Genomic DNA, 13873 nt, shown 5'->3' on the forward strand with positions numbered 1-13873 from the left:
CTTAAATGAAGTTAAAAATCACACAACACCAGGTTATAGTCCAACAGGTTTAATTGGAAGCAAACTAGCTTTTGGAGCGACGCTCCTTCATCAGATGAAGGATCGTCGCTCCGAAAGCTAGTGTGCTTCCAATTAAACCTGTTGGACTATAACCTGGTTGTTGTGTGATTTTTAACTTTGTACACCCCAGTCCAACACCGGCATCTCCAAATCATGACCTTAAGTGAAGGCTGCATTACAGCTTCCAGAGAAGAGATGTCCCTGGAGGATTCTGAGCACGTTGGGTGTTAAATTTAATGAACTATGGGATTGAGTCATTGACTGTAGAAATCAGGAGGATGGGCAAGCAGGTCTGGCACAATTGGTTCAGTATTGGTCTTGTGATTCCATTGGAGACCATTAAACTAAAAGAAGCTAACTTACCAAACAGCCCACACAGGGAAAAAAAAAGACTGGACAGTTTGCCTGTGCAATTTTCTTCCTCAGAGAGCAGTGCAAACACAGATTAGATTAGGTTACATTACAGTGTGGAAACAGGCCCTTCGGCCCAACAAGTCCACACCGACCTTCCGAAGCGCAACCCACCCATACCCCTACATTTACCCCTTACCTAACACTATGGGCAATTTAGCATGGCCAATTCACCTGACCTGCACATCTTTGGACTGTGGGAGGAAACCGGAGCACCCGGAGGAAACCCACGCAGACACGGGGAGAATGTGCAAACTCTACACAGTCAGTCGCCTGAGGCGGGAATTGAACCCAGGTCTCAGGCGCTGTGAGGCAGCAGTGCTAACCACTGTGCCACCGTGCCACCCCGATATTGAATAATTTTCAGGTTGAACTGGACAGATTTTGGACTAGTATGGGATCAGAGGGAATTGGGTGTAAACAGGAAAATAGAGGCCATAATCAGATGAACCATGATCCTTTGACTAGCACTGCAGATATGAGGGTACTGATAGTCGGGCAGCAGAATGGCTCAATGGTTAGCACTGCTGCCTCACAATGCCAGGGACCTGGGTTTGATTCTACTGTCAGGTGATTACATGGAGTTTACACATCCTCCCTGTAGCTGTGTGGGTTTCCTCCTACAGTCCAAAAATATGCAAGTTGGGTGTATTGGCAATGCTAAATTGCCTATAATGTACAGGGATGTTTAAGACAGTTGGATTAGCTATGGGAAATGCAGGATTACAGGGAATGTGTCGGGGGTGGTTGGGCCTGGGTAGGATGCTCTTTGATGGTTCGGTATGGAATTGATAGGCCTAATGGCCTGCTTCCAAGCTGTAGGGATTGTATGAATGGCCTACACTTACTTACTAACTCATTTGTTCATCTGTTCATGGGATTTCATATTTTATAACTTTTACTTTAAGAATAAAACCAACATCAAGACGAAGCAAACACAATAACAAGCAAATTGTACTTAGTGGACACTACAAATGACACTTGAAATCGTCAATTCAACAAAGGTTGATCTCAATGATTTACTGGAAAATCTGTAAGATTGTATGGCATCATGCTGTGCCCCAACATCCCTCAAAACTTTGTTTTCCTCACACAGGAATTGATCATCGAGTTGCCTCCAACTGCAGCTTCACTTCATCCAAGTTCTACCCTATAGTTAGCAACCAATGGATATACACACCTTAGTTCAACTCACAGCAGTCTTGATGGTGGGAGTTTCCCAACATATCTGAAGCACAGACAGTAATTTTATTACATTATCATTGCTGCTACTATTGCTGTGTTCAGTTTATCACTTTCTTCTAGGCTGAGGACAGTCGGTGGATCTTGCAGTCAACTCTTCAGGGTGAGGGTGGACCTTTGCTGGAACTGCACTGTATTTTCAATCACATACCAGGACAGTGTGTAAACACAGTATGTTGCATTGTAAAGTGTAAGAACTGATGATGTACAGAAATAATCAGTTGGGCAGAAGGGGGTTCTGTATTTGTGGACAGATTATGTTTGGAGACACAGTCTTCAGATTTCATTCTTTTCAGATGTTTCACCTACACCATTCTCCACAGCATGTCTGCTCTGACCTCCTGTGGATCTCTGAAAGTTTCATTTTGTTTTCTTTTGGATTCAATCAGCCTTCATTTATTTGACAACTTGAGGTCATGATCCAAAAATCTGATGCCATAGCTGGGATCCCTCGGCTTTAGTTTCTCTTTCAGTGAAAAGTGTACAAGTCACCGCGTATGGTGCCATCTCAGGTATCAAAGTCCCTAAGTACAGCTTCTTCAGTTCTTGGAAAAATAGAGAATTTAAAAAGTCCAGCATTGCAAATTTTTGAAATAAATTATAAAATGGAAAAAAAATTCAGAACAATGGTCTTCCAACCCAGTCCATGCTGGCACCTAACCTCCAGGCCGCACCTGGCCTTGATTCCAGACTACGCTGAGCTTCACCTCAGGGTGCATGAGGCCAGAAGATCGCTCTGGAATCATCTTGAGACTGGAAGTCCATGCTGAGGCCATGGCAGGCCATAAAACTGTCACAGACCGCCAGAGGACCACCACACCAGGCTGGGAGGTCATCACGCCAAGCCGAGAGACCGCCATGTGGGACAGGAGGACACCATTCCAAGCTGAGAGGCAACAGTGCAGGCAACAGCTCACACCCACAATTGCAAACAACAATTTCATCACAATAGGACAGATACAGAAAGTACAGAATGGAATACTGGTAAATGAGACACTGGAATGACCATGTCTGGTGGTGTTCAGGATGTGAACGAGGACTTCTAGACAGACTAGTTAAGGCAGTGAAGGAAATGATTGCCGTGATCAACCAGTTCTTGGATTTGAAGCAGAGCTCCAAGTCAAGCAAGGCTGGTCTTCAAAATACTACACTTCACAAAACCAACAGGTGGGAAATATACAACACCTCAAATTAATGCTTAGCGATTTATCAATATCGCAATAGTTGGCACAACACTAATAATTTACAGGTTTAAATATTTACTTAATCTCATCAGATAACACAAGCAACATGCAGAAAGCAATAAAATGTTTACTGCAATCTTGAAAAGAATATTTCAAGGTTCAAAGCAAAATTTGCCCATTCCAAGATAAGAGAATGAATAGTTTCTACGTTACAGACAAAAACAGAAATTGCTTGAAAAGCTCAGCAGGTCTGTCAACATCTTGGAGAGAAATCGAGATGAGTGACCCTTCCTCAGAACTCTACTTTTGTCTCTGATTTACAGCATCTGCAGGTCTTTCAGGTTTCTTTTTAGCTTCCATGTTTTGTTTTCTGCAGATTTTTTAAAAAGTCAGTTTTTTTCTTCAGATTATTTTTGATCACACACATACCACATTCATAAAGTGACCTGGTCCCTAGCTGGCATGTGGCTGTGATTTCGGGCATCTTAGGAGGAGGCCAAGATGAATGATCCACTTGGCACTTTGGACTGAAGATGAATACAAATATTTCAGCCATGTCTTTCGCACTGTTGTGTTGAACGTCCCCATCATTGAGGATTGGGATATTTGTAGAGTATTTTTCTCCTTTCATTTGTTTAATTGGCCATTATTATTCATGACTGGATATAGCATGACTGCAGAATTTAGATATGACCAGTGGTTATGAGTTCATTTAACCAGGCTAATCTCCCAGTTTATGGTTATGATAGAGAGAGAGATATGCCGGGCTAGGTTACAGAAACATGATTAAACAGAATTCTGCTGCTGATGGTCCACAGAGTCTCCTGAATGCCTAGTTTTGAGTTGCTAGATCAGTTCAAAGTCTGTTTCATCTAGCACGATGATGATAGTGTACTGTACACAACTTGATAGAAGATAGCCTGAGTAGGAAAATGTGACTTTGTCTACACAAGGACAGTATGATAGTCACTCCAACTGACATTGTAATGGACAGATGTATTTATGACAGATAGATTAGTGAGAATGATGTCAAGTAGATTTTTCCCTCTTGTTGGTTCCCTCACCATCTGTTTGCAGACTCAGCGTAGCAGTTAGGTCCTTTAGGTTTAATGTATTATCTTTTTATTTTTCTGTATTTGTTTTATTGTGAACTGGAAAAAAGGCTGTTTCTAAAACCAAGAACGGTGGAAGGATTTGCTCTTTCTGCATTCTTTAGAAGCTAGTTACTGAAATTCTTTGTCAGTGATAGTTACACAGCTGACAGAGTGGCTTTGGGGGGGGGTTGTGTATAGAGTGATATTTGGCCAGCAACAAACAGCTGATTGACTGACTTGGGCAGTTGTAAACAGTTATGGATGATTAAAGGCTATCTGGTTGTCAACAACTGTGTGATTGGTTCTTGATGAGCTGAACAGCTCAATATTGCCAGAAGCCTTCAGACCTCCAGAGGGTGGTGGTGTGTCTCTGCATTTAAAAAAATGTGAAGCCTAAAGGAAGCCAATTATCTTTTCTCACCAGTTGCTGCAATACATTAATATATAAGTAAGAGACTTTATATTGTGTGAAGCAGTTGCTCTGTGCCTCTTGGAGGGTAGTGAAAAATACCTGCAGAAGAGAGATTGAAAAAGGCCTGACAAGCAAAAGGATCATCTCAGTGAACCCTATGGACAAGAGCCATTGAATTGACTTCTCAGCTTTTCCCGTAACTGATATCACCTTTTTTGTCTGCATGTGTTTGTGGGGTTAGACTTTTAACTATGAAGTTGTTCAGCACAGAAAACTGATCCATATTTTCTGTTATCCTGGGTCTACAAAGATAGGAAAATTGGAGATTTTGCATACGTCGATAGAATCATTCACTTTGGTGACAACTCTGGGAATGGTGGGCTTGATTTCCACTCCAACGAGGCAATGATAACATTTGGGGATTGATTTTGAAATAGAGACAACATGGATTTGGATATAACGTTCCTAAAAATACAGCTGAAGGAAAATGGCAGGTTTTGAATTCCATTTAAAGCACTGGAGTTGAAGCAGTAAAAGATTTCCTGCAGGGACAGGTGTCCCCAGTCGTCTAAAATGACCTTTCAAAACTCAGGTTGATTGAACTGGTGTGTAAAGTGATGATAGCATTGCCTGACAGAGCTAGGAGGAAATAATGGAGGTACTTGTATGGTACTTGGATTTATTGGAAATACGAGAGAATCTATGTAGTAAAACATCAGAATCAGATAGTATTCAGTTACACTTACAACAGCATATGCTTGAGGAGGAAATGAAGAAACTAGAAATAGCAAAAAAAGACGAGGAGAGAAAGGAAAGGAAAAGAAGATGGAATTAAGACAAATGAGAAATGGAAATGAGAAAATTAAAATCAGAAATGCAAAAAGAAGAGAAAGTGAGAGAATTTGAATATGTTTAAAATGATGCAGCTGAAACAGGAAACATCAAATGTGCATACAGGACCTTTGGGGGGGGGAACCTTCATTCTAGTGTAAGCACACTCAGGAAATGTTTACGTTTGCAAAGGCCCAACCAAAATATGAGAAGGATGTGGAAGTAGTTTTCATGTCATTTGAGAAAATGGCAAGGCAACTGGACTTGCATTTAAAATGTTGTGGGCAGCTTTGGGGGTTGGTGGGGGTCCAGAGGAGGCTCACAAGAGTGCTCCCATGGATGAAGGGTTTAACATACCATAAGCGATTGAGGACTCTGGGTCTGTACCCATGGAATTTAGAAAGATGGGGAGAATGTCATTGAAACATTGACTACTAAGAGGCCTGGATAGAGTGGACATAGAGAAGATGTTTCTACTTGAAGGAGAGACTAGAATCCAAGGGCAAAGCCTCAGATTGAAAGAACTGAGGTGAGGAGAAATTTCTTCATCCAGAGGAGGTTAATCTGTGGAACTCATTTCTACAGAGGGCTTCGGCAGCCAAGTCATTGAGTGGATTAAAGACAGAGATAGATGGTTCTTGATTAGTAAGGGGATCAGGGAGAAGGTAGGAGAATGGGGTTGAGAAACACATCAGCTATGATTAAAGGCAGAGCTTACATAAAGGGACAAATGGCCTAATTCTGCTCCTATATCTTAAGATCTATTGTCTTATGGATAAGTAAGTTGGACAAAAGACTACACTCTATTCATGTGGAATAAGTTGGCAGGTAAAGGACAGGAAATGTATGTTTCACTGCAAGAGGAGGTTTCTCAGGATGATGATGCTGTTAAAAAATATCTAGACTGGCTGCATGAGCCTGAGGCATATAGGCAAAGGATTCAAGATGTAAGGAAATAGCCTATGCAAAGCCATGTTGAATTTGAAAGAGTTAAACAACATAATTTTTACAGCTGGATATGAGTATTAGAAGGTGAAACCCATAATAGGCTCTAAAAGAAATTACTCTCATTTAAAAACTGTTCCTTATAAAATCCCATCTTGAGGACTAAAGGGTCATAACTGCTCGACAGGCAGTGAAACTGGCTACAATTACGAGTTGATCAATAAAACTAAACCTTTTTTTCATTACCGTCATAAATTCTAAACAGATAGAAAGTGGGAGTGAAAGCAAGTAGCCAGGATAAAGGCCAGATGGCTGGGAATGCCCAAGGTCTCCACCTCAAATCAAACTTGGAAGCTGAACTGTTCCCAGTGTAATGAGGGCTGGTGGAGTTGGGGGGGGGGGGGGGAAGAGGTGGTACATTCACCTTGATGGCTGGGAATTGCAGGGGAATGGTATGAGACATGTTCAAGTTCATAATATTCCAGACAGGAAACTCAAAAGTAAAAGATCACCAATCGAATTATGACTTTTACTATTACTAGGACACTGAAGTTAGACATTGCTGTGAGTGCAGAAGAAATACATAGAATACTTCAGAGATATAAAGGATTTTTTTGTCTAAAGGGAAGATAACTTGTTTTCTTCAAATTAAGTATCCGAGCCCATAAATCTACTCAAGGATCGATCGGTTATCTTGCTCAACCAGGATTTAGTTTTCCCTTGAGAGTTCAATGAAAACCAAGCTTTTAGTAAATAGGTTAAATGGAGAATGTATATCGGTTCCATTGTACAAAGTCCAGTTGGAGTGGTACGTTGTCTGAACTAGTGGTAACTGGGTAGTTAAAACATTACCCATGGATGGAGTGGACAACGTACCACTCCAACTGGACTTTGTACAATGGAACCGATATATATTCTCCAATTAATGGTGTAGCAGGAGTCACAGACTTGCTCCAAATCAGAAAGTCCAGCTGAAGCTAAAAAAATAGAGCAGTTGAAAGACAGACTCCAGGTTTTTTATTCCATCATGTGCAGTAACCAGAGCAATGGCTGACCAGAGGTCACAGCAATCCTGCAAACAGATGTCAGGTATGCAGACTTCCACTTCAGAAGAATGGGAATTGAAAAGAAGTGTTTGGTATATCTTCATTGAGACTCAAGACGCAGATCCTCAATTTACTCTATTCAAACTGAGAGCTCACTCTGAAGCTGAGGGTGGAGGTGTTCTGTATGCTATGTTTCCTGTAAACTGGGTGGGTGCGCGAGTGTGCATGTGAGTAGACGTGCACATGTGTGTGAATGTGCACGTGTGTATGGATGTGCATGTGTCTGTGGATGTGCATGTGTGTGGATGTGTACGTGCAAGTGTTTGCAGTTGCTCTGATGTTCTGCTCACGTCATGCATTGGCATTGTCGTGCCAACCACTGCATTGTCTGCCAGTTCCAGAAGCTGCTACTGCACATGGACTTTGGAGACCCATGCAATTGGTAAAAACATTACAGGGAAGGCTCTGGAGTGTTATTATATTGAAAGCAGAATTCAGAGTGGAGATCTCTTAGAAGATCTGCGGATAAAAATTGTTCATAGTCGTTCATCAAATAGTGGTCCCACCAAGACATCGACAGGATATATTATTGAGTAGTTTGACTGGTTCACTTGGCCACTTCAGAGGACAGTTCACAGCTAACCACATTGCTGTGGATCTGGAATCACATGTTAGGCCAGACAAACAAAGTCTCAAGGATATTTTGAATCAGACTGTTTTTCATGACAATCAACACTAGTTACATGGTCATCATTAGGCTAGATTTAATTCCAGGTTTTTACTGAATTTAAAATTTCACCACCTGCCAGTGTGGGATATGACCATGCGAGGAATGTCTTTGCTACTGTATTCAAATCCCCTTGTGAGAAAGGCCACCATATAATCCCTGTTCCAAACTGCTTGCTGCGCCTGCATGTTAGCTTTAAGTGACTTATCAACATGAGCAGCCAGATTGCTTTGAACATTAACACTTCCCAATCTCTCCCCATTTAAGAAATCTGGACCTCTATGAATATAATGGGGCACATTTAAACCCTATTGCCGGAGGGTAGGTCTGGTGGAATGGATCATCCCATTGTTGTTGATCTTCATCATAATAAAAGCAGAATACTATGGATACTAGAAATCTGAAATGAGAACCAAACATTCAGGAGAAAGTCAGCAGGTAGAGAGCATCTGTGGAGAGAGAAAGACAGTTGATGTTTTAAATCCAGTGGTCCTCCTTTGATATTTCATCCGACTGGTTTCAGTACTCTTGTTCTGTACCATCAGACTCCTAGTTGGGATGAAAGTCAAATGCACCTCCCACCACTGGCCTGGTTACCAGGGACTATGGATCTTTTAACTGCAAAGCAACCAGGGACAGCGGAATAGGGTCATGAAATCTGGAACTTTGCAAGATTAACAGAGGAAGATGAGGCAGTAAGACACAGCATGGCCTTGTTTCGATTTTTTCTATGCTACTTATTCTTTTTATGATGTAAAATAACAGCAGAAACTAATGTCAGGCAAACTTTTGCTGTTTCACGCAGATCTCAGTGATAAATTTAGCATTTACCTCAGTACAGCAAATATTGTTTATTTCCATCGCTTGTTAATTTCAGTGAAAAGATTGCTATGATTACAAAGTACTTTATAGTCACAGCTACTCCTTGATTCACACGATTGGACTTAAACCAAATTAAAATATATCATTCTCGAAATGCCAGCTAACAGGATTACAGATAATGGAATGAAATGACATTTTTTAACTGAGTGAAAATAAACAAGTTTACTTCTGCATTAAAGAGGGTGATTGAAAGATGTTAAGTCTTGATATCAGTCACAGGTAAGTTTTAGAGTTCTTTCTTCTGTGAAAGTGGCTCTAAACTATTTAAAGTTATGAAACCAGAACCTCTGCCTGTATTACTGTGTGGAGATTAGCGTTCTGTCCTGGGGAAAATCTTTCACTGCAGAGTATGTGGGATGTCCACCAACCACAACCTGCTGAGCTGCCCATTAGCTAACCTTCTGCAATTACAGACTCCAACTTATTCCACAATGTTCTGTATATTCTGACCTAAGTCATCCCTTGTTGCAAATGCATATTGTCAGTCTATTACAATGACATTATAGTGAACAGCTGACAGGTTTGATTTCAGCCATTTTAGGACTACTCCATGTAAGCCTGAAATAGAGGTCCTAGTGGGTGCTAAAAAGATTGCCAGAGCGAAGGAAGAAACCTCTGTCTGTTTGTTGATAGAATGAGGCACCTCACTAACTCTGGCCCACCTTGGTTAACATAATGCTCCAGGTCAGGGACACATTCCTGGCAATGGATTATGTGAAAGTGGGGATTTGAAATGCAGAACTGCCTGTAATCCTGCATAAATAACCATTTAATTATTACAGCAAATATGTGTGGGCATAAATTAGTGTGAAATAGGAGATTTCTGGGATTGCTTAGTTATTTGAAGGGGTTACATTACTGTACGCTGTAACAGTGTGAGGGAATAGTCCAAGGACATACTACAGAATGAAAAAGGAGTGTGTCCCTCCATAGCACATATTTCAGCTTCCAGCTGTGGTGGACAGGTTTGTCTGACCATGTCCAGTAAAACCCATTGAATCATCAATAGATGGACTGCCAAGCTGGTTCAGGAGATATCAGTACTCAGCAACTAACACATGGCTCCCTTAAGGAAGTGACAGAAAGAAGACAGCTTCTATTACTCAGAAGACAGATTTCAAAATGCTTCCCCTTTTTAAAATAACCTGGATCTTTTCTATTCAAATCTTAGGGCACTCAAAACATTGTTAGGATTAACAGAGGACAAAAAAAAAAGATAGTTGTGGGCACATGCTATAAATGCAGCCAAACCTCCAGTAAGAAAGCCTCCAACATGTGTGAAAACACACTGTCAATTTAAGGCATTTGATAGGACCTTGTCTCACTCACTCTCATACAATTAACCGCCTCTGCTTGTTCCTAATTCTACCCATGCAGGTCAAAGTATGACCCTGTTCTAACCAAATCACAACCACTATGCAAACCGCCATACCAAACATTTTCTCAGGGGCAGGCTTGTTAAACAATCAAGAGAGAGGTCCCTGTCAGATCTCTATCATCGGGAAGGAACAGCAGGATGAGCCGGCATTGCACCAAATGGGACAGGACATTCTTAAAGATGGAAGAAGAATCCTGAAGGTTCTTTTTTCATGGAATGATGGGATAGGTGAGGAAATAGGGTTGAGGCAGGGGTAATATGTAGTGATTGGGGATGATGGTCATTGCTTGCTAAGGGCTCCTGAAACCCATCTCCTGGGGCTGCCAGGAGCAATGAAGGGAATTGGGCAGAATTAGGTCCCACCTACCTCCAACCATTAACGCCTGATGGATGTGGAAAAAACAGTGATGTCCTTCCTAATATAGACAAAAGATTACGGTTGGGCCCCAAACAAAATGGAAATGTCCATGAGCAATCATCCATGCCACGCTGTATACTCTCAGCATCCTCAAAATTTCATAATGTTATCACATTGATCGTTGCGACCAAACCTTACTAACCAAGCATCAAGTCTCAACAGTCTTGTCATCACAGGCACTGTATTTTTAAACTCTCCAAATTCCCATGATGGCAATGTACTTTTGTTCCCATCCTTCCCATAGTCTACCAAGACACTATTCAACATTTATAAAACTACAAGCCCAATCATCAGTGAACATATATGAATCCTTCAAACATTGACAAAAATTAGTACCTCAGAGGCAGGTCCTGTATCTGCACCTGGGCAGGAGAAGGTGACAAACTCATGGCATCGTTTGTGAACAACAAAGGAGCAAACTGTAAATGAGAACATAAAATATCATCAGTTAAATTATGCACAAGCCATCCATTACAGCCCAACAAATGCAGAGCAATAAACAAATAAATCAGAACATACAAACAAATCGTTGAAAATCAACTAACCAGCGGTACTACAGCAGATATTTGTTCATTGCAATTGGGATTGAGATAAATCTGTAAGTTATGTAAATTAGAACTAAAGGTGCTGCGTTAATGTCATTGGACGAGTCATCCAGAGACCCATGCTCTGGTAAATGTGGGTTCAATTAATACAATCGGATAAATTGAAAGCTAGTCTCAATAATGATGCTGTTATGGACTTTTTCTGTTAGAAATTCATCTGGTTCACTAATTAGAGAAGGAAATCTGCCATCCTTACTTGGTTTCACCTGTGACCCTAGATAGACAGCAACGCGTTGACTCATAACTGCCTAGTTAATTTTTAACTGTCCGAGTAGTAGGGTGCTCATTTCAAAAGTATTTTGGGATGGGCAATAAATGCCAGCCTTAGTAATGATGCCCATGCCCCATGAAAGAATAAGGCAAAATAAAGAAACTGAAAATTATCTCCAAACATTGCAAAAGTGAGACAAAGAAAGGTGAGAAATGAAACAGACCATAATAAATATGCTGCAAGTTTATTATATAACAAACTTTCTTGTCCAACTGCAAAATTAATTTTACTTGAATTGTTAAGCCTTTGTTCAGTTCTTATATTAACTGCTTACAGTGTAAATTAATCACCAACACTAACAGAAACACAATATCTCTGCTAAATAATGTGCATGAAATAATGGCTTCTCTTTGAGGGAGCTCAGTTACAACTGAAATGATTTATTTCAGTGAGCTGAAGCTAAGGTAGTGCCGTAAGACTTTAAACAATACTTGGAGAGACTGAGATAAACACTGCATTCACTCCAAACACCCTTCTGGACCATCAATTTATTACGGGCATTTGGATGACTACCTGCTCATTCCATTTATTAGATTTATCTCCAATACGTAGAAGAGAATGACATGCTGCGAGGAAAGGGTTCCTCATAACTTTGACTTTTTTAACACTACAAAACTCTGATTTCAGCTCGAGTCGCAAGAAACAGCCTTTTATTCTACTTATTGCTCTTGACCATCAGCAACCCTTCATCAAAAAGATATTCAGTTGGGAAGTGATTTTCAAAATATTTTTAAGGGTTAATTTGGACTCATAGCTAGGGATGTCCACTGTGCATCCTGTATCAGCACAAATAATCAGAGGTACAGCAAGAACTAGATAAAAAGTAAAACTCTTTCTGCACTGTCCCCTCAAGTGCACCCAAGCCAGAGAAAACTCTTGTTAGATACAAAGTAAAGCTCCATCTACATTGTCAAATGTTCCCAGGGACCATGGAAGTTTCTAAAAATTCTTTCATGTGATGATCAGCACTTGTTACTCATCCCTCACAATCCTTGAGAAGGTTTTAGTGAGTCATTTTCACTTATCACTGCAGTCGAACCCCTGTAGATATATCTAAAGTACTCATACAGTCATAGAGACATACAACACAGAAACAGACCCTTTGGTCCAACTCGTTCATGCTGCCCAGATATCCGAGATAAATCTAGCCCCATATGCCAGCACTTGGTCCATATCTCTCTAAACGCATCCTGTTCATATACCCATCCAGATGTCTTTTAAATGTTGCAATTGTACCAGTCTCCACCACTTCCTCTGGCAGCTCATTCCATACATGTACCACACTGCATGAAAAGGTTGCCCCTTTGGTCCCTTTTATATATTTCCCCTCTCACCTTAAACCTATGCCCTCTAGTTTCCCCGGAGTGGGGGATGACAAAAACTACTTTGTCTACTTACTCTATCCATGCCCCTCATGATTTTATAAATCTCTGTAAGGTCACCCCAGAACCTCCAACACTCTAAGGAAAATAGCTCCAGCATATTCAGCCTCTCCCTATAGCTCAAACCTTCCAAACCTTGTAAATCGTTTCTGGATTCTTTCAAGTTTCACAACATTCTTAATTTTTCTTAGATGGACTTCGATATCTCGAGATACTTGAAAATCAAACAGCAGAGCGCAGTAGCTGTGCAGATTCACTGCTGGGTTAGACAGCAGTGTAGGTTTCTTTCTCCATTTGAATCACTTCCCATGTGGTTCACTACCTTTGTCTGTCTTCCTCCTTTTTAAACGTGCCATTATTTAGACCCTTTTTCCCCCCAAAGTTCTAAAATAATATAACAGCTTATAAAACAGTAATTACTACTCTTAGAATTCAAGGAACTCAACTCTAATACTGAGAATACCTCAAAAAAGGATCAGCTCTTGTAGCCACAAATTCTTCCCGTCCTCCATCTTGGATTACCCAGAATCCTTTGTCTAGGAAGGGAGTTGCAGATTTATTGGGCCAGCAAGTGTATGGGAACTTGCAAATGGTGGTATCCCAGTAAGTCAGCTGTCCTGGTTCCTTGAGATAGGAGACATAATGGCTAACAGTAGCAGGTCCAACAATGGCAGTTCCAATGAATCTCATGGGGAGATGGTTGGATTCTCTGTTTTCGCAGATAGTCACTGCCTCAAGCTTACATTGCATGAACATTTCTTTCCACTGACAAACTTATTCAGATTGTGTATTTGAGGAATGGGGCTCAGCACTACAATCATTAGCAAATATCTCCACTTCTGACCTAATGATGGAGGGAAGGTCCTTGATAAAGCAGCTGAGATGGTTGGAATAAGGACACCGCCCTGAGGAACACATGCAGCAGGGTCATAGAGCTTCCCGGACAATAAGACGAACATGGATGGAAGAAGGAGAAGAGTGCTGG

At 41.0% G+C, this 13873-nt stretch overlaps 1 protein-coding gene across 2 annotated transcripts in view; it reads right to left on the reverse strand.

Moving 5' to 3' along the window:
- Nucleotides 1-13873, reverse strand: part of prkcba (protein kinase C, beta a) — a 282970-nt gene that overhangs the window by 112861 nt on the left and 156236 nt on the right. For both annotated transcript variants that reach the window (XM_043711728.1, XM_043711727.1), the window contains exon 3: nt 10967-11049. In XM_043711728.1, coding sequence (XP_043567663.1) covers nt 10967-11049 — 83 coding nt within the window. The remainder of the gene's footprint in view (nt 1-10966; nt 11050-13873) is intronic.

The sequence above is a fragment of the Chiloscyllium plagiosum genome, chromosome 21, assembly GCF_004010195.1.
Source record: "Chiloscyllium plagiosum isolate BGI_BamShark_2017 chromosome 21, ASM401019v2, whole genome shotgun sequence".
Classification (NCBI taxonomy): Eukaryota; Metazoa; Chordata; class Chondrichthyes; order Orectolobiformes; family Hemiscylliidae; genus Chiloscyllium; species Chiloscyllium plagiosum.